Genomic DNA, 19,172 nt, shown 5'->3' on the forward strand with positions numbered 1-19,172 from the left:
CAGGTGTTCCCAGCAGGCCATGATGACCCACCTGTGGACCAAAATAAGCCATTAAATTATTAGAGCAATGCTGAACAGGCAACAGCAGGGTTTGCCACAATGGTGAAATTTTGACTGATGTGCATCAGAAATCGTATTGTATAATTTCCAATATTAAGAATGATGATGTGTTTGTATCCAAAATACAAAAAACATTGTACTAATACAATTAATATTATAGTACATACTGTGAACAATTACAATTGTAAATCATAAGGAACTCATTAACAGTGTCATTTTCCCATTACTCAGTGTGCTTTGCTTGCACCCTCCGTAACAGCTGAATATTCAAACTTGTAGAGAGAGGTCATTATACAGTAGTCACCTTTGAGGTAGGACATTTAATTTTCCTGCTCACTCAGTTAGAAAATACAATAAAATATAACGGTCTTCACATGACAGCAATACACTCCTCTCTTGACCTTTAGTAGTCCCAAGCACCTCCTGTAGTGAGTCTCCCCCAGCCCATAGCAAGCTTCTGCCCGGCCACTGACCTGTCCAATGATTGTCCTCATAGCAGCACAAGGACCAAAATATGTCAACAGAGGCCAAACACAAGGCCTCTTGGATCTGGAAGTCAGTGCTGCGCCTCATCTCCATTACTCTGTGTCTGTCAGCGGCACACAGTGTGACCTGGACCAAAGACCCGCTGGTACACTTTAGCACTGTTAATTATGGCTCCATGTTTCTTGTAGCATCTGAAATAGAGTGTGCCACTGGAATAATTAAAAACCTTTACAGTGTTTAATTTTAATCAGTTAATATGTTGGTAATTAGAAAGTAAAAGTAAAAATAAAAAAACATTTTTCTGTCTTACATTTTGAAATGACAATTTAATTTGAAACATCAAATGAAGTCCAACTGAAATTAAATTGCATGTTTTTATGTCTGCTATAGCACACATATCTGCTCTGTAAATCACAATCCTCTGTTCTCCACTGAGAGAAAAATCAGAAACCAAAAGGGAGAAATTCAAATCCTACAACTTTTGGATTTATGATGGCGCCACCTGTCTTTGTAATTTGACGTAATACTGTTAGTTCTCCGTCTGCGTAAATTGAGAATTTGTTTCCATACAGCCAATCAGATCTCTTCCTTTTAAACCATATTTGGCTTACATGAAGCAGTAACGTCAACATTAGTCATTAGCTTTCCTGCTGAAGTCTCCTCCTTATCGAACTTACAAACATGAACATTTTTTCCTGAACGTTAGCTTGTTGAATGAGCCACCAAACGAACATTAAACAGGGAAAAGTGCATTGCTAACACTATTAGCAGGCTAGATAGCTAACTAGCTGCTCAGCCTCATCGCACTAAGAAGTAAACATACCTGGAAATTTAAAAGCCTTTTTAAAATGAATTCTGGGATTTTTTAAAACTGTATTAATTGAATGAGTTTATACATTAAATTTAATTGTCAATCCATTCATTACATACTGTACTTTTTGTAAATGCAAATTATTAACTTATTAAACTGTGAAAAGTCTATATTTATTCCAGTGGCACACTCCAGGCTCCATGGTCTTTAGTATAGTGCAGGATCTCTTCAGGAAATACACCAAGTTTCTAGCCTGGTTATCATGATATCATAATAATTAAGTGTTGTTTATTCCACTGGCAAAGGATGCAGCTAAACTGTAAGTCACCTGAAATATATGCTGCAAAGTTTAGCAGGTGGTTGATGTAAATAGCACAGATTTATAGAAAATATGCTCCAAAGTAATGTACAGTTTGCAGTTTTTCCCTGTTCACATAGTTAATGTGGTAGCTGATGATTTCAAACCGTAAATTGTCGACATCAGCTGTATTAAATTAGTCGCATAAAGATCAATATTTTTGATATAATGCTAGTAGTTTATTATCGAACGTGTGTTGTTTTTATTATGGGATTAATGGGCCAACTTTCCAAAAACTTGGTATATTAGTTTCACACATTAAATTAAATGTCATACTGACAGAAACTCATCAGAGCACATGCTCATTATCTCCCACACTCACCTATTAATGCACACACATATACACAACACATACAAACTAATTTTGTAGTCAGCGGAAAAAAAAGATAGTGTCATGTATCCACATCAAACATTTTTCAATACATTCTTCGTTAGTATCTTCCCAGTATTGTTGACAAGCATTAATTCCCATCCACCATGTAAAAGGCCCATACTTTCTCTGTATTTCTCCATAGATTCATATTTTAAACAAGAAGCTGGACTTCAGTCACGTACAATCAAAATGCAGCTCCAAGGATAATCTGAAGCACTCTCTCCATGCAGGCAATGTATGTACCCTTCCATCTTTACCCTCTTGATCCTTCGATCGAAGAGATGGGTGAAGACCAGATTTAATTCTAGTTTGTGAGTCTGTCCAAGGAAATTCTACTGTATATTTTAGTGACATGTAACAAGTTTCATCTTGTTGTGCTGTGCAAGGCTGATGGTCTAGTATTATAGTACCCTAGTTTGTATTTTACCTTCATACCTTATTTTCCCATCGTAGTTTGACTCTCACCCTTGAACCCATAATTACATATAACATATAATTCATTGTCTCCCTTTCACCCATAGTTTAAGGGTAACAAAGGTCACTTTTAAAGCTTAGCTTTGCAATTCTAAACATTATATTTTAATCACATACCTGTACACGTGAGCAGCCAATAACAGCTGGTCTGTCAACTTCTGATTTGACACCTGTCAGAGCAGTGCCATAAACAAACCCATAAAACCCACTGTCTGGTGCCAAGGTGGCCTCATTAGAGAGACTGATTCAGCCATATGTAGGAAAACGGCCGCCATGCTCAAATGTCCTTGAATAGATTGCCTTAAGTCCTACCAGCTCCATCTGACAACTGAACAGAGTAAGAACATATAAGAACATGCATCATTCAAATTCTAGCTCCTTTCAGTCATTTCACTGCTGGCATTTTTTTTAATTTCACATGGAATTGATACTCAGTGTTACCCAAATGAAAGATTAATTTTTAGACAAAGTGAAATTTGTCACAATATTCCTTGCTCCCTCATTTCCTCCTTCCAGCAAGGCAATAATAACTTTTCTTTCAGCACGTAGTGAGCCCCACAATTGATGCTGAAGCAAGAAACCCTGGCTGCAAATGTTAATTTATGTTTCAATTTTGTAAAGATAAAATGTGTGAACTGTTCTGCTTTCATTTTCTGTTCATTTACAGTGCCAGACTGTGGACCTATCGTAGTAAAAAAAGAACAGCCTAAAGCATTTATATTAATTTAATTTCAGACAGATAATCAACTCTAATTCATGATCATAAAGAAATGAGGAGCGTTTGTCAGGGAAATGAAGGAATGGTTAGGCAGAATTTTATTTTTAATTTCTAATATTTTACTGACTCTCAGGAGGACAACGTTTATGGAAACACTTTCGTTAATTGGTCATAAGGACTGTTTAAATTCAGTAGAAACAGAAGGGCTCATGAATTGTACATCAGAAAATTTCTACAAGAAGGACTATAACAGGAAACAATGTGCTAATTTGGAATTGAATGCGCACTGTTTATCACCAATAACCTTGTATGGCTCCTCATTCAAAACTGAAGCTTCTTTTTCATGTTTATGTCTCTCCAGTATACTATGTCAGACACAGTATACATGAGGTATATACTGCAAAGTATGTATGTACTCTCAGTCTATAATTCTCACTTTTTTATTCTTATAGTAGCATTGAATAACCATTTGCATATTCTTATAATGGGTCTTATAGTATTTCAACGCATTTTAAAGTATTGCTTTGGTGCAAGCAAGTTATCTTGAAGATAAAAGAAAACAGTATAAAGCTCACATACCTCCTCTCCTCTCCTCTCTTCTCCTCTTCTCTCCTCTCCTCTCCTCATGGGATATATATGTACTGTATGTCTTTTTTCAATCCAGTGTAGTTCCCATTGCTTTTACTGTGCTGGGTAAAATGTATATATTGTTGGTGTTATGTACTGCACTGTTCCAACTCTGCTGTGTCTGCATCTGACTCCTGCTTTCTCTCCTTGCAGCTATGAGAGCCATTTACACTGCAGCACACTCATATTTTATCCTTGCATCCTAAACTAATGGTCTCAAGTTTTAGCTGCATTCAATTTGCATCTACTTGTGTCATGTCAGGAAATGTAAAATCACAGAGGGAATTCGGATGACTTACTCACGTATGTACTTGAGGAGTTTGCGACGAGCCTCTTGCCCCTTCTTGTGATACAGTGTGATGTCAAGATTTCTTGAAGGTTTTGCATTTATGGACCCATGTAAAAGAAAATTAATTGCAGAAACATCTTGAAACTTTGATTTCAGTTGGACATCTTTGCAACATTTGTTGCAGGAAATCCAGTGTTGATTCCTTGAAGCAGGCATAGAGTAAAGAGCGTCCTCTTGATGAGACACCAGATGTAGGCCGGGTTTGGTATATAAGCCAGGCTAACACAGAGGGTCAAAGCTCATACTGTGAGACATGTGAGATGAATCTGTCTTGCCTGTTAGCTTAGAGTGTTTATATCAGTGGGTGGATACAAACTTTTTAAGAAAGTGAAGTGTCATGCCAGAAAGCCCAAGCTTTTTCCCACCTTACTCCTCACCTCCGCCCCCTGCAGGTTCTCATCCCCAGTGTTAAGCTGGACTATAGCCATGTTCAGTCTAGGTGTGGGTCCTTGGACAGGAGGGGCTACTCAGCAGGAGGTGGAAACGTGAGTCTTGTGCCGCAAATCCATTGTCTCAGTGTTGATGTCAGTGTTATTCTTGTGTGTTGTGCTGTGTTTTTCAGTGTTGCTTATTCCTTTTCCACCTTGCTTTACAGTTTCTCAGTTTACCACTCACTCATTAAGGCAGCAATGCTGGTGCTCTTTACCTGACTGGTCTTCATTGACACAGCTTTCTCCAGTGGTGGTTTGTGTCCTGCGAGGAATTTTGAGACGAATGGTTGAATGCCTCCTCTCCAGCATATTGACAATATGCATAAGTGTAGCAGCTCTCTGGTGATAAGGGCCTGATAACTTAAAGATTATTGAAAACTTCTCTCTTGATTTTGCATCACTGAGTTCCCTCAGAATAGCACTGTCCTTTTGCCAATCCTCTCTTTAGTTGCACATGGCAACACTGGGTTACCGGGGCAACAGCTGCATGCTTCATTTTCTTTCCAACAGATCTGAAAAAATGGTGCCAGAAGCATCACATTTATAATTGCAAAAGATGTTTACCTGTGGCTGCAATTAACGTCATACAGCATAACAGACTTGTGGCTGTTCAGATAACGTATTGGTTAAATTTGAGTTTATGATGAAAAAACATAATTATTTAGGGAGTAAATGATGTAAGAGCTTAAACAGGTTTTCAGTGGTATCACGATAGTCAAATTAGATTTCTGTGAGGATTATTGTTCTATTTCCAAATCATTCCTTATTACAAACAGAGCACATGGTAATATGTACACACAAGCTCCTCTCTAATACATCTACCATTTGTGGCATATTCCCCAGACTTCCAGGGGAAATAGAAGCAACATAATGCCATTGTAAATTTGCAAAACACAGGTTTAGTGCTGATTTTTTAAACGAAGCACAAAAAGACAGAATATGACAGCACTGAGGCGAGCAAGAAGGGAGAGAGGGGCCAGTAGATGGAGCCACATCAAAGAAATAGATATAACAACAGAAATGTTCTATGATACAGCAGCTACCAAACTAGCTTACGCTAAAATAAACACCAAATACCTCAGCTGCCTGATTACTTTATGCTCACCTTGAACTACAGTATGTAATGACATACTGTACATACTTAGTGTTTGAGTTACTTAGCACAGCGCCTCAGATCCTCAGCATTCAAGATGCTCAAAAGCAAGATAAATACTTACTGTCAGTACACAACGACAAAGTCAGACTGCTCACTTTAAATCACAGTTGCTCAGCTGACAGCTCTAGCAGCTGAGGGAGCTGGTTTGCCAAAAACGGCAGATGACAAAGGGAAGGCCAAGGAAAAAGGGTGCACTGCAAGGTTTAAGCCATTAAAATACCAGAAGTGAAGTGGAGTCTCACTCCCTCTGTGCACGGCGTATTTAACTTTGCCTTCATCCTTAAAATGAACACCCAAAATTGTTTTTGTTTCTATCAGACTGTTGTAGAATTTAAAGATCCCCTCCAAACATGTATATGATATATGAAAATACTGTGCTTGGAACAGTAATGTGTGTCTGATATGGTTTTTTTCCACAAAAAAGTATAATTACCGTATTAAAATCCTTAAAATGGTGTCCACTCTCTCTCCCTCGTTAACAAATCCATAATCTATGAAAATGCAAATATATTTTGTTTCTGAAGTTTAACTGCTGGACACAAGATGTCTCCTACTTCACTGAAAAGTCTATTCTCAGTGTATATGCACTGGAGGCTTCAAGTTTCCTCTTCACACTTGTGTAAGTTGAATATTGGCACAGGATTGGCTTCAAAACCAGTTGTGATGTCACAAATCCCTCTCATAAGACCACCCCATAAAATCAAATTTTCAATGAACACAGAGAAACTTTCCACTTTCAGCAGATGAATGTGAAAACAGCCTTGCAGTGTCAAACTCTGCACATACATCATTCTGCACAGTGAAGCTGAAACATTCAGCCGTAGGAACAAGAAGAACACATTTTTGAGTGGAGGGGGTCTCTAAGATGCCACACTCATCCTGGAGGCTTCAACAGCTCATGACTGACATGACAATGTTTGATATCATATTACACCACCAATGGGTATTTCACATTCAGTAACCTCTTAGTAGAACTGCCAAGGCGTAAAGCAACCAAGTGCAGCTCAAGCAGATTTTAATACTTTATAATGTAGGCCTGTATTTGTTGTTTTACATGCACTTGATACACTTGAGCAGACCTGTCCCTTCCTATTAACCTGTTTCACCCGCAACTAGTGCATTTTATGAATCATGCAAAACAGATTTTTTCTTTAAAAAAAAATCATCACATGTAGTGGACTCTCTGTAAATAATGAGAACATGGCCACAGGAATGAAAACGACTAAAGACTCATTAATCACAGGGTTAAGGGATTTCTTATATTGCTGGAGAGGTGAGCCAACCTGCAGCATGATGTTCACCCACGCTGACACAAACCACATCTCATCTCTTGTCTTTAAACTCACGCTGTATATCTTTGCTAGTGTTAATGCATGTGTGAGGGCGTCCTGGTAGATAAACAGGCTACGGTGCACACTGAAATTTGTGCTCATGGTGTTTTGGTTGGCGTTGTGGCCCAATGAACCGCGTTGTTCATCATTGTCTCGCTTTTCCTGTCAGGCTACTTAAGAAAGCAAGAAATGCCTTTTAAAAAGATGAACACCAAACCATTGGTCACAAAAGACATTTAAATCACTGACTTGAAGTGATTGCTGACCACAGGTGTGTCCCAGTGATTCATCTCAAGATGTAGTATATCTCCTCTTGTTCATTGTGCCGTGTCTAAAGCTTTATAGCTCTGCTCTGTTTGCTGTCTCATCGGTTCACTCCTTACACATATCTCTGTGGTTTCCTCCTTCCTTTCTCTTTAGATCCCCAGGGTGTGTCACATGAACACATATTGCTATCCCCTCACCGCCTGTAGCCACTTTCAACTGTACATTCCTATTTAACTGTCTTACACTGAATCCTCACTGTTATGTTTTATATTTGTTTTCTGAATGTGCCAACACATTTTCAGCTCGGATGTGCACTTTAAAACACAGTTACAGGAGTCACATAGCCTCTATTCAATCTTGGCTTTGGTTGGTTTAAAAGACACCAGCAATTCTCCACACAGCAGAATGCAAGGTCATTTAATAGTCATTGGTATTCTGCACTTGTGCTTTTTTTTGCCTGCGCTTTCTACTAATTACATGCAATTAGATTTCACTGTGTTGAAATGTAGAAAACTGCAAAAGTTGCTCAGATATCCTCTATAAGTTAGAAAAGGAATGATACAATTTGGATCTTTTATGTGGACATCATGAGGGGTCAGCAGGAGTTTTTAATCTCTGTGTGAACTGCGACCTCTGACCTTGTCTCCCTCTGACTTTGCTGCTTACAGGTGCAGATACAGAACAAGAAGATTGATTTGAGCCATGTGACCTCTAAGTGTGGCTCTCTAGACAACATCCATCATCGACCAGGTAACAGACAGCCTGTACACCTTCAGGGGGACATTAACTCAGCATCTTAGGGCATTTCCATTCACCGTCCACATTTTATTTTTTATGAGAAGCAGTGAATCCCTGGCGAGGAGTGCAGTGAGATAGCTCATGGGGAGAGACTGGCACATAGTGTGGAGGACAAAGTTTATATAAATGATCTATGACCTCGAAGTGGTGAAAAGATTGTGGCTCGATAACCAATCACATACAATATCTGTCTGGTAGCATTAGTCCTAATGTCCTACAGGTTGGATGTTCTAAGACTTGTTTACCTGTTTGACAATGAATGTGAAAGCAAGCTCTGATGTTGAATGTAAACCACCAAAAAAAAGAAACCTAATCCAATCTAAATAATACATGCAAATTGCAATTAGCGCTATTATAGTGAGCAACAAGTAGTAACAACAGTAGAAGTCAGCAGTATACTACATTTGGATTGACAGTTTGATGGATCTGTACACAGGCGGCCGAATGTGGGAGGTGTTGTGATTGCTGGCGGCCTTGCCGTGTGTGAGTGTGGAGCAGGATGCTGATGAATTGGATTGTGTCAAACCTGGAGATGGTTATACATCCAATCTGGGTTTTTCATTCAAATCACAGACTGTGAAAAAACCAAAAAATCCTGCAAACTGTTGGAGCCACAGGCACAGAGTAGGACTAAAAAAAGATACAGTTTGATGATTACCCCAAATAATTGGGAAATTGTGTTTTGGGAGGTTTCTGTTGAGTTTTCAGTTTTTGAAACTCAATTCTGTTATTCTCTACTGCAATGGGATGGTGGTATGATGTTCAGTGCTGGATATATCAAAACCTTTGCACATGAAACCAAATCTGCATGATTAGATAACAACCACAGTTTCTTTTATTATTTGAGTGAACTGGCTCTTTAAATCATTACTGTTGGAAGCAATAAAATTACTGTCAACCAAAAACACTGCAAACTGATTTTTAATGCAATGCTGGAAAGATGACATAACATTATCAACAGGGATGCTGGCACTTCATGTATCTTAGAAAAGTTTGAGATGTGGAAACCCTTTTTCCCCTCCCAGATGCAAATGAAACCAGATGGTGATAACTTCAGGTCCTGCAGCTCCATCTGCTGGTCTCATTATCTCATGTTTATATTTGATAACCTTCATTTATTGAGGGCTTTTTGGCCATGCATATTTTCAACTGATGTCCCTTTTGTTATTGTTGTTTTGAACAGGCACAATTTCCAACCTTTTTCTGTCATTATAAGCCTAGACAAACTCCATACACAAATAGATTTGAATATAATTTATTCTCATGTCTCAGTTTTGCCTGTACCCTTTTTAACACCTCCTTTACTTCTCCTCAGGGGGCGGTAACGTGCGTATTGAGAGTGTGAAGTTGGACTTCAAAGACAAAGCCCAAGCCAAGGTGGGTTCCCTGGATAATGCTCACCACATTCCTGGTGGAGGCCATGTCACGGTAAGTGTCAGCTCCAGTCTCCCAATCCATGATTTAAAGGAAAACATCAAGTTTTTGAGAGATTGTCTTATTAGTCAGTTTAGATACATAGTCAATCAAGAAACACGTTTTTCTTCTTTTTTTTTTAAGTAGCTTTGCATGTTAAAGGAGGAATGAGTAGGATTTGTTGGTTGGTTGGCCCCTCCTCCCCGGCTCAACGACACCAGAAACACTAAGCTGCAGTGCAGCCATAGACTGTAAAAGAATAATGGATGTAGCCACCGTGACATCACCCATTGGTTTGTGGACTCCCGTTTTGAAGCCTCGAGTTTCACATTTTGACCATCGCCATCTTGGATTTTTGGATGAGAGGGTGGAGCTGGCACTAGCTGCTAGCTTTGTTAGCACAGTGCATTTGCAATCTATTGTTAACTGTAGTAATGCTAATGCTAATGCTTATTTTGGCCAGTGAAAAACAGGCTGCTGACCACTGGAAAGAATGCAGGTTTAAGGCACTTCCACATTGGTTTCACTCTTCATACCCAGAGCTTGCCACTTGAGTGCAGCGCTATGTCGCCATGTTTTTATAAAGTCCCGCCCTCACACCCTAGGTGCTGGTATTGGCTGGAGGCTACACACCCACTGCCCATAAGTGATGATTGAGAGGGATTATTTTTGTATGAGTCTATACATTTTTTTTTAGGAAAATCCTACTCATTCTGCCTTTAAATACATTTTTTTTTATTCAAGCTACAGTCTGCAGATTTTTCAGTTGCTGTAATTTGTCAATTTACTGGTAAAGTGAAGAGAGTGTAGACAGAAAAATCTTCCATGTACCTTATTGTAATGTTAAAAAATATGCGGCATAGTTTCTCATAACGTAAAGTTTGACCAAAGTTTTGCTGAAAAATATTTATTTATGCGATATATGTTTAAAAATGTGTTTCCAACAGTCAATCTTCCAAAAACTTGTTGTATTCCTTTATCTGCCAGTGAGGGTAGCGATAAAGGTACAGTATACGCCACAGTCACTACATAATGTGGAAGTTAATCCAACTACCCTAAATTTTGTTGATTAAGTATTCAGTTAGGCTCTGATGTCAACTAAGGGCGAAGAACAACGGCCTTCGAGTAAAGTCTACAAAACAGACTTGTGCAGGTCTCTCAGGTTAAACACAATTTGCAGAGGTTCTTAAGCTGACTCACAAACATACATATAATTTGGTTCACTCAACATGATATGAAAATAATATATTTCTTCTTCCCCATACTCTTCTCATATCACGTCATGTGCCTCTGCTAGATTGAGAGCCACAGGCTGATGTTCCGCGACCAAGCTAAGGCAAGAGTGGACCATGGAGCTGACATCATCATCCAGTCGCCAGGCTTGTCCGGCTCAGTGTCTCCCCACCGCCACCGGGACAGCCAGCTATCCTCCTCCGGCAGTCTCAACATGATGGAGTCACCGCAGTTAGCGACCCTAGCCGAGGATGTCACTGCAGCTCTGGCCAAGCAGGGTTTGTGAACACTGGATCTCTGGATTGCTGCTCTGCACCCCGGACGTCCTCACCCTGATCCCCTCAAACTTTTCGGCCCACTCCTGCCGCCCTGAGGCCAACCTGTTACCACAACTACTCAGCTAAACCACAGCCTCTAAACATCTCCACTTCAAGATCCATCACTCAAACACCAACTCTAAGTAGAGACTCGAGTTAGGAGCTACTGTACTTTGGTCCTCTTTATTTCCTGTCTATTTTAATCCAAAATATGTGCTATTTGGCCTCTCTTTTTGAATGATGTTGCATAGAATAGTTCAGTCTGAGCACTGGTCCTAGATAGGATTGAGTGGTATATACAAAGTGGGGACCAGGTATTGGCTTGACTGGCCCTGGATCAGTGTTTTGAAGAAGCTACAGCTTTTTTTCCACATATGTGGCCATATATGTGGAAGTAATGTGGCCAGCACACCATGCAGCACGTGTTGTTCTTGCTCAGTAAACGTGCATGGACGCCAGACCCCTTAACAAACCAAGCATCCTTACTGCAAGTCATTCTTGTCATCCAATATATAATATACTTAACAAATATATATAGAAACATGTATAAAAATACAAGTTTGTTGCCATCTATATGTCCTCAAAACATTTTAAAAGGAAGCGACAATATGGCTATAAAATATACCTGTAAAATTGCATTATTGCAAGTACCAGGTCATGTTATGACAAGCATGTATTGATTCTAATATTAAAAGAGGCTATTTTGTAATTTAAAAAAGGATTTTAGTAAGTTATTTCCTCAAGTATTGGATAAAAACTAAACAAGTTCATGTTTTGTAGTTATTAGTTGTTTACAGTGTAATGCTTGGTGACAATGTCAGACAGCTGATTTGGTGTTGCTAAGGAATGCAGCTCAGTCCTGTTGAAGAGCATCATACACATGTACCTGCTCAGTAGTTCGAGATAGTTTATACACCAGAACAGTAATAAACACAAGAACTGAATTTCATTCTACAAACACCAATCTGAAAAGGAAACAATAAAAAGAATCTTGTCTTTACAGCTGCAGTAAATTAGCTCACATGAATGAAGAGTATAGACTTTCCTCTGCTAACACAGGCGATGTTGTGCTCATCAGGACAGTCTCTTGTTTGAACCACAGAGGAAGAAGCTACAATTGCAACATGAGATTTTAGCAGAAGATGCAGCTACTCTGAAATCTGTCTGTGTGTGCGTTTGGTGCAGATCCCATGCCGTTTTACGACGGATGCTACCGTATCTGGATGTTTTGTTGCAATATGTGGAAAAAGAAAGTGAAAAAAAAAATATTTTGAAAAATCCATTAAAAAGATAGTTCATGAAGAAAAATAAAATGACCGAGGGAACTCGGATTCTGTTACATCTGTTAGGAAAAAAAAGTGTGTTTGGGTGATCTAGTTTCTTTTTCAGACACCATTTGTGGTATATCCTGCCTCCTGCCTAATTACTGCCCTCACCTGCAACTGTTTGTTTGCTTCTGTGTTTTTTCTGCATTCCCCATCTCCGTGTGCCCCCTCCCCACCTCCTGCTCCACCTTACAGCAACTGTAAATGTATTTAAAAGGTCAAGTAGATGTACGCAGTTTTTCTCTTGTTGATATGACACCAATTACAATAATTAATGACAATAAAAAGGACAACAAATGATACTGGAGTGCTGTCTTCCTTTCAGATGATAAGACATACAGTTAAAGGAATAGTTCAACATTGTGGGAAATTAGATTAGAAGATTGGTATCAGTCTTTTCCTCTGTCTCTCGATAAGAAAGCAAATATGCGTATTTCAAAAAATGCCAAGACCATTCCCTTAACATGCATCTGGCTGAATGAATTATGCAAATGACTTGCATTAAATAAATGGAGTCAAAAATTTGGAAATAAAATGGGAGTTTATTGTGAATTGGCAGAGGAGAGTACAATAAATTAAGACTCAGGGATGGGTTGGTTGAGGAGTGGATTCATTTTGATGGGCAATCCTGGGCCAAACCAGTCACTTTAATGGCAGATAGACAGCCAGCCAGGCAGTAAGTGACAGGTGGGGGGTGTTCATCATTATCCATCTTCCCCTCCATCACTGCTCTGCTGTGAAAACCAGTGATGACAAAAAACCCCCGATAGACAGGGGCACATGGGTGTGGATGAGGAAAAGGATATATCTCGTTAGAACTCGCGACAGCTTCCAGAACAGGAGGAGGAGAGAAAAAAAGAGCGCCAGTTGGACAAAAAGAGAAAAAAAAGTGTTGAACAAAACAAAAGGATTCAGAAATGACATCTCATAGTCCTTTGTTCCCCCTGCTTCCTTAGGTGGTACAGGAAACAGCGAGTGGATGTCGTGACACCATGGGGTCTGCACATATTCAATGCTCACCACCGCAGTGGCAGGGTCCTTACACAGACATGATGTGCTTCACAAAGGCTGCAGATGAAGACCAGGGTACCAAACAGAGAGGAGAGAAGAGAGGGAAAATGATTGAGTGAAATGAGTGAGGAGAATGCGTATATTATCAATATTCAATTAAATGCAGCCTTGAAAGTTCAGATGCAGAGCTATAAATGACATAAAGCAGCTGAGATATTTACTACAACACAATAAAATGTATTTAGTCTGGTTTATGTAATTTTAATTTCTGCAAAGAATGGAAATTGACACCTCACTTCCAGGATTAAATATGCATTTACAGTCATATTATTGTATAATGGCTCACCCTCGTAGTTGACACAGCCACTCTCGTCCTCCTGACCCTGCATGAGAGCGTCAATCTCAGCCTCAGTCATCTTCTCTCCTGTAGGGGGAGGCAGAGGACAATGAATATTAGTAACACACAAACACACACATAGTAACACAATACAGTCATACCACCAGAGCCTTTACTTACCCAGTGTTGACAGGACAATGCGCAGCTCAGCGCCCATCACTGTGCCGTTGCCCTCCTTGTCAAAGACGCGCAGACCCTCAACGTAATCCTCATATCCTGCCTTGTTTGGGCTGTTGATGATGGTCTGAAGCATGGGCAGGAAGCCCTCGAACTCTACTCTCTTGTTAGTCATGTCTGCATGAAAGGAGACAGAAATAACAGTCAGTGGAGGTGAAGATGCCAGACAGGTTGAGACAACAGGCACCACACTTATTTTAACATCACAACAATATTTATTCACCTTTCTACTACAGGCTCTACTTTGTTACAAACTTTCATGATGGAGCCCAGTGAGGCTTTGTGACAAAGTGACAATTTGGATGGATATGTGTATTGTTTACATGTTTATAAGAGACAGCACTGGCTGTCAGTAGTGCTCAAGTCTCATGGTGTAATTTTGGTTAGAAGATTGAGGCCTGTGCTACCTGTCTGCACAGACCACATTAGAAGCACATATTAAAAGTGCAATTCTGTGCTTTTTCATAGTTTTACCGAGCAATGTGTGTGGTAATATATGCCATTAAGACCCTAACAAAATATACAGTATAAATAACAACCTAATAACCTAATAAAAACTAAGTTTTATATAGAAGAAAAGTGTGCTAAGGCTCCCGGTTGAAACACATGTGAACTTTTGCACGTGACCATACCAAACAGTGATGTTTCATTGTATACAGTGAGTGTGTACTGCTGTGCTGCACTTCACAAATTGGACAGTGTATCCAGCAACTAGCTGGCAGCACTAGTAGGATTTTCCACCTGTGTGTATTTACTCTAAAAGATGCAGCTTATTCACTGGTGGAGATTCTGACCCTACTCCATTAGTTTTATTTGGTTTTGTTTTATTCAGATTCTAGCTACAAAAGCCACAAATGATGTCCTATCCCTAATCCTCCCACTTTCCAAAATGCACCAAAAACCAAACAAAATGCCCAAATTCACAAGTGATTAATGAAAACGGAGCCATTCAATGCTGGTTACCCCACACACTCTAAACATCATTTCAGACAAATCATCTCTACCTAGTGCTTATCAGTCATAATGTTTATGTTTATTTAAAAGGGCAGCTAGTAATGCTATCTGTACAAAAAACACCAAAAAATCATCATTATCATTAACTGGACTAGAAGTAGTATCTTGTATGTCCAGTAGTCTACATTAGTCATTCAGTCACCGGAACAATCAAATTATTACTGAATACTTGCACTTTTTAAGAATTCTTTTGCACAAAATTGTCCAATTTAAATGTAATGAATTTCACAAAAGTGTCCTCAAAACTATAAATCTGTTAAATCTTAACATCAGCCCTTAAATCTTCACCCAATTCAATGGTAGAGCAACAACTAAATACGTCTCTTACCTTCAGCAGAGGGCATTCCAAGCAGTTTGGCCACATCCTTGTTGGTGGGGTTCTGTCCCAGAGCACGCATGATGTCAGCAATCTGGTTGTAAGCCACCTTGTTATCACCCACCCTGTCGAAGAGACCGAAGGCCTCCTTGTAGTCTGTAGAGCAGGAGGAGAAGTGGATATGATCACCTTAGTGAATCCAGTATTCGTGAGTTTGTGTGTTAGAGGTGTTCAACAGTGAGCTTATAATGACCTAACTGTACCTTGTGATGCCATGATTTTGTACAATGTAATATTTCTATTATATTCTTTTAAAGACTTTAAACAATTCAACTACTGTAGTATTTTATCCAATATGGTGATTTCTATAGAAAGTGATATTTATTACAGAAACTTCAGTGCGCAAGATTCTCTGACTTTATTTTTTATTTGTTTATTGTTATAAATGAAGTCCTAGAATTACAATAACAATTGTAATTTTAGAATTTGTTTTTATTTGATTTTTCATGTTACTTTATTTATTATATTGAACCAAGTCTATGAGGTCTATTAAGTTGTGAAGAAGCATTTTACATTTAATTGATTAAACTTGGCTTGAATTCATTTGTATGTTTTTTTTTATTTATGTATGTAGAAAAGTAGTTAATCTAATTTATTTTATATTCCTGCAGAGTCTTCAATGTTGGTCAGTAGATGGAAAACAAAACAATGAAAGGTAGTGGTCTGTAGCTTGTACTTGTGACTGTGTCATGCCTGCCAGCAGGTGGAGGCAGATCCTCCACAAACTGACAGGAAATATATAACAAGGGCAAAACATCTCTATAGGTTGAGGTATTATTGGCTGAATAGCCAGACTCCTACAGCGCTAAGTCACCCTTCATACTATTTCTATCTCAGCTGTCCCTCTCTCTCTCTCTCAGCAGGGCTATGGGCTCTTTTAAAAGACCACCTTGGAATTGATAAACATAGCTGAGAATATGAGCCCCCTCCTTTTAAAGGCAAGGCCCCTCAGTGTGTGAGCTGAGTAAAAGTAGGGAATGCTGACTTCAGCGTACCAAGCAGCCTGCCAGACGACAGGTCCGGTGTCCAATCCAGGGTCATCAGGGACAAAATAGCAAACCGGTTTTTCTTCTTTCTAAAATACTACACTGTTACCCTTTAATCCATCTGTTATCCCTAAAATAAACTGCTGAAGAAATTGGCTGCTGTGAAAAAATGTAGACTCTTGGCACATCGTTTGATATCACTGATCAAGTGTCACAAGATCTTATATCACCAATAAATGGCCAATAAATAATCTGCAGTTAATGTTAGGGCACGTGGATTGGCTGAATTGACGCTCTGCCCTCCAGTCTTGAAATGAAGCCCTCTACATGAGTGGTCTCCCGCTACTTTGGCACAATAATCTGATTTTTGTTCAGCCTTTTGACCTTCAACCAGTTCATCTACTGTGTCAGTTTTACCTACTCTGGTTGAAGGTGATAATTAGTACAATCAGCTGTTTGTTTGGAGTGAAGCCCAGCAGATGTTTAGCACAACATGCACAGCACACTACTTTTTAAGTACACTTCGATTTGCCAAATGTTGCACTGACAACAGCTGACAATTACTTGAGAAGTTTTCACTTTCTTTATTTACATAACTAGCAACAGAAATCATGATTTTGTAGAAAATGGCTGTAGATATTTTCCTTGAGATTGCATTCAAGTTTTGATTTGATTACACCATGCTCCTGAAAACACACCTGTTTTTATTGTTTTGTGACAAAAGTTACCTAAATTTTTCTGGGGAGCTGAGTAGTTTCTTGGCATTGTTTAAAAACTATCAGATTTCACAATGCATTCTGATTTCCAATGGAATGTCAAAACCCAAAAATGACAGAAGTGACCATCTGTCATGAACACTTTACAAGCAAGTCTGTAGCATGCTGCAGGATGGCACTGAGCTAATGTTCATCTTTAAGAGAAGGCCACAGTTCTCTGCATTGTACAAACTTGATGTTTCTGGCATAGCAGTTCATTACAGTGATAGCTTTTTTTTGATTTGCAGCAGACCAAGAGATACTCAAGAGAAAGATGAGTTGAGGTTTTTGGAGAGTGTCATGTGGCTGCAAAGGTAAAATGAGGTTTACTTACCCTCAATCTGGTCTGCACTGAATTCCACCTAGGAGCCAATACAAAGCACCAATGTTAGTTTTGCATAGCTCAGAAAACAACACAATTCTTGAGATGTTTTACAAGCCATTTAATCTTTAACACAACCACATTTATTCAAAAGAACCATAACCATAACCGCCCAGTATCACCACACCATAACCAGGTGTTTATCTTAATCTGAATTAATCAATCAGGTCTGAATTGGGATTCAATTTGTCTCTTTGCCAACATTAGCTTCGCATGGTGGTACCCGATCTGTGGAGGTCCATCTTTAGCTACATTAACATGTCCACATTTGGTGTCACCCTGCATTGCCATCATACAGAAGTCACCACTCTGTTAGTCCAATCCAGAGAGCTGGGGGTGTGGTTTGAGTCATTGTGAGCTATCCAGGGTTCTAGTCATTCTCCTCAGTCCTCTGCACAACTCTTGAGTGTGGTCCTTCAAAACAACAGCTGCTCTCACTGTGAACTTTGCATCCACTCATAGATGATTATATGAATGTGTCTACTTTGGTCTGTGTCTGATTTCTTTGTACTCGGCCAGTCATGTTAAGGTGAAGATAGATGTGCAATGCACATCTAATAAACCAAAGATCCTAATTTAGTAAGATTTTGACCTCCCCCTTCATTACCATCACAGTTTTCTTGGATATGAAGGGTGAACAATTATGCTGTATCTGTGCTGTAAATAAATTGACACTCATGATCAAAGTAGTATCAACAGCTCTCTATTATTCTCACATTGTCTTTCCTTCAATGTATGAAATAAAACAAGAAATGCTTCTTTTGTCTAGGGCCCCTCAAGAACCTCACTAGAATACGTCTAGTTCTGTCATGCAACTCAGAGTGGAACTAAAAAAGTCAAATCCCAGCTCTTCCTGAGCAGCCATCATCCTATCTCCATCCCTCCCCACAGCAGACCAGATCATGCTTGTACCTTGACGGCGGACAGGTCGACAGCGGCAGGCGCTGCGGGAGCAGGGGCTGGCTCGGGTGCAGGTGCAGGTGCAGGTGCAGGCTCGGCCTTCTTGGCAGGTTCGGCCTTCTTGGCGGGAGCCTTAGCGTCCTTCTTGGGTGCCATTTCAGCTGATAATATAAGTACTTTGTTCCTGAAACACAGACAATTCCCGGTTCGGGCGACAACACAAGGAGTGTAGCACAGACTGGAGCGGACTCGGAGCAAGAAATCACCGTTTGGGCGTATATATATGAGGCTATTTTTCCTCTTGACCCCCGTCAACGCTGTTCCTGTGTGAGGATTGGACAGCGGATGGGAGGGGTGTGTGTGTGTATGCGTGGACCAACTCTAAACATGGAATATAGGGGCTGCGGTGCAGAAAGTGTTTATTTATGCCATATATATATATATATGTATAATCAAAAACGAAAACATTGGAAAGTGAGGTCACATGGGGCTATGTGATTTCCTGTGGACCACAAGTGAACAGTTCCACTTTTACGCACAGCGTTACGCACCATTACGCACAATCTAGTCCCATCTGAGAAACATTTGATGTTTTAACGCCTTACGAATAATCCTGGACCTATTTCGCCATCTCTATAGTCTAATGT

The 19,172-nt window shown here is 39.6% G+C and overlaps 2 protein-coding genes across 6 annotated transcripts in view; one reads left to right on the plus strand and one right to left on the minus strand.

The window, feature by feature from the left end:
* The window catches only part of LOC137192533 (microtubule-associated protein 2-like), a 25,726-nt gene extending 12,456 nt beyond the window's left edge, over positions 1–13,270 (plus strand). For 2 of the 5 annotated variants that reach the window (XM_067603302.1, XM_067603306.1), the window contains 5 exons: positions 2,231–2,323; positions 4,649–4,741; positions 8,110–8,191; positions 9,555–9,667; positions 10,950–13,270. In XM_067603302.1, coding sequence (XP_067459403.1) covers positions 2,231–2,323; positions 4,649–4,741; positions 8,110–8,191; positions 9,555–9,667; positions 10,950–11,171 — 603 coding nt within the window. In that variant the 3' untranslated portion in view covers positions 11,172–13,270. The remainder of the gene's footprint in view (positions 1–2,230; positions 2,324–4,648; positions 4,742–8,109; positions 8,192–9,554; positions 9,668–10,949) is intronic. The other 3 variants (XM_067603304.1, XM_067603305.1, XM_067603307.1) reach the window with 3 other exon arrangements.
* myl1 (myosin, light chain 1, alkali; skeletal, fast) lies at positions 13,050–18,788 on the minus strand. The gene is made up of 6 exons (XM_067603309.1): positions 18,538–18,788; positions 17,578–17,605; positions 15,455–15,598; positions 14,056–14,229; positions 13,885–13,962; positions 13,050–13,595 (listed from the first exon to the last, which is right to left on the minus strand). The coding sequence occupies exons 1-6, from the start codon at positions 18,679–18,681 to the stop codon at positions 13,567–13,569; spliced, it is 597 nt and encodes a 198-aa protein (XP_067459410.1). The 5' UTR covers positions 18,682–18,788; the 3' UTR covers positions 13,050–13,566.
* Between the last annotated feature and the right edge of the window lie 384 nt (positions 18,789–19,172).

The sequence above is a fragment of the Thunnus thynnus genome, chromosome 11 (assembly GCF_963924715.1).
Source record: "Thunnus thynnus chromosome 11, fThuThy2.1, whole genome shotgun sequence".
NCBI classification, from domain to species: Eukaryota; Metazoa; Chordata; class Actinopteri; order Scombriformes; family Scombridae; genus Thunnus; species Thunnus thynnus.

Coding starts and splice junctions, on each gene's coding strand:
- myl1 (XM_067603309.1), bottom strand. CDS start 18,681: ATGGCACCCAAGAAGGACGCTAAGGCTCCCGCCAAGAAGGCCGAACCT. Junction 15,599..17,577: donor CAGTGCAGACCAGATTGAGG/GTAAGTAAACCT, acceptor CCTGCTCTACAG/ACTACAAGGAGGCCTTCGGT. Junction 13,596..13,884: donor TGGCTGTGTCAACTACGAGG/GTGAGCCATTAT, acceptor CTTCATCTGCAG/CCTTTGTGAAGCACATCATG.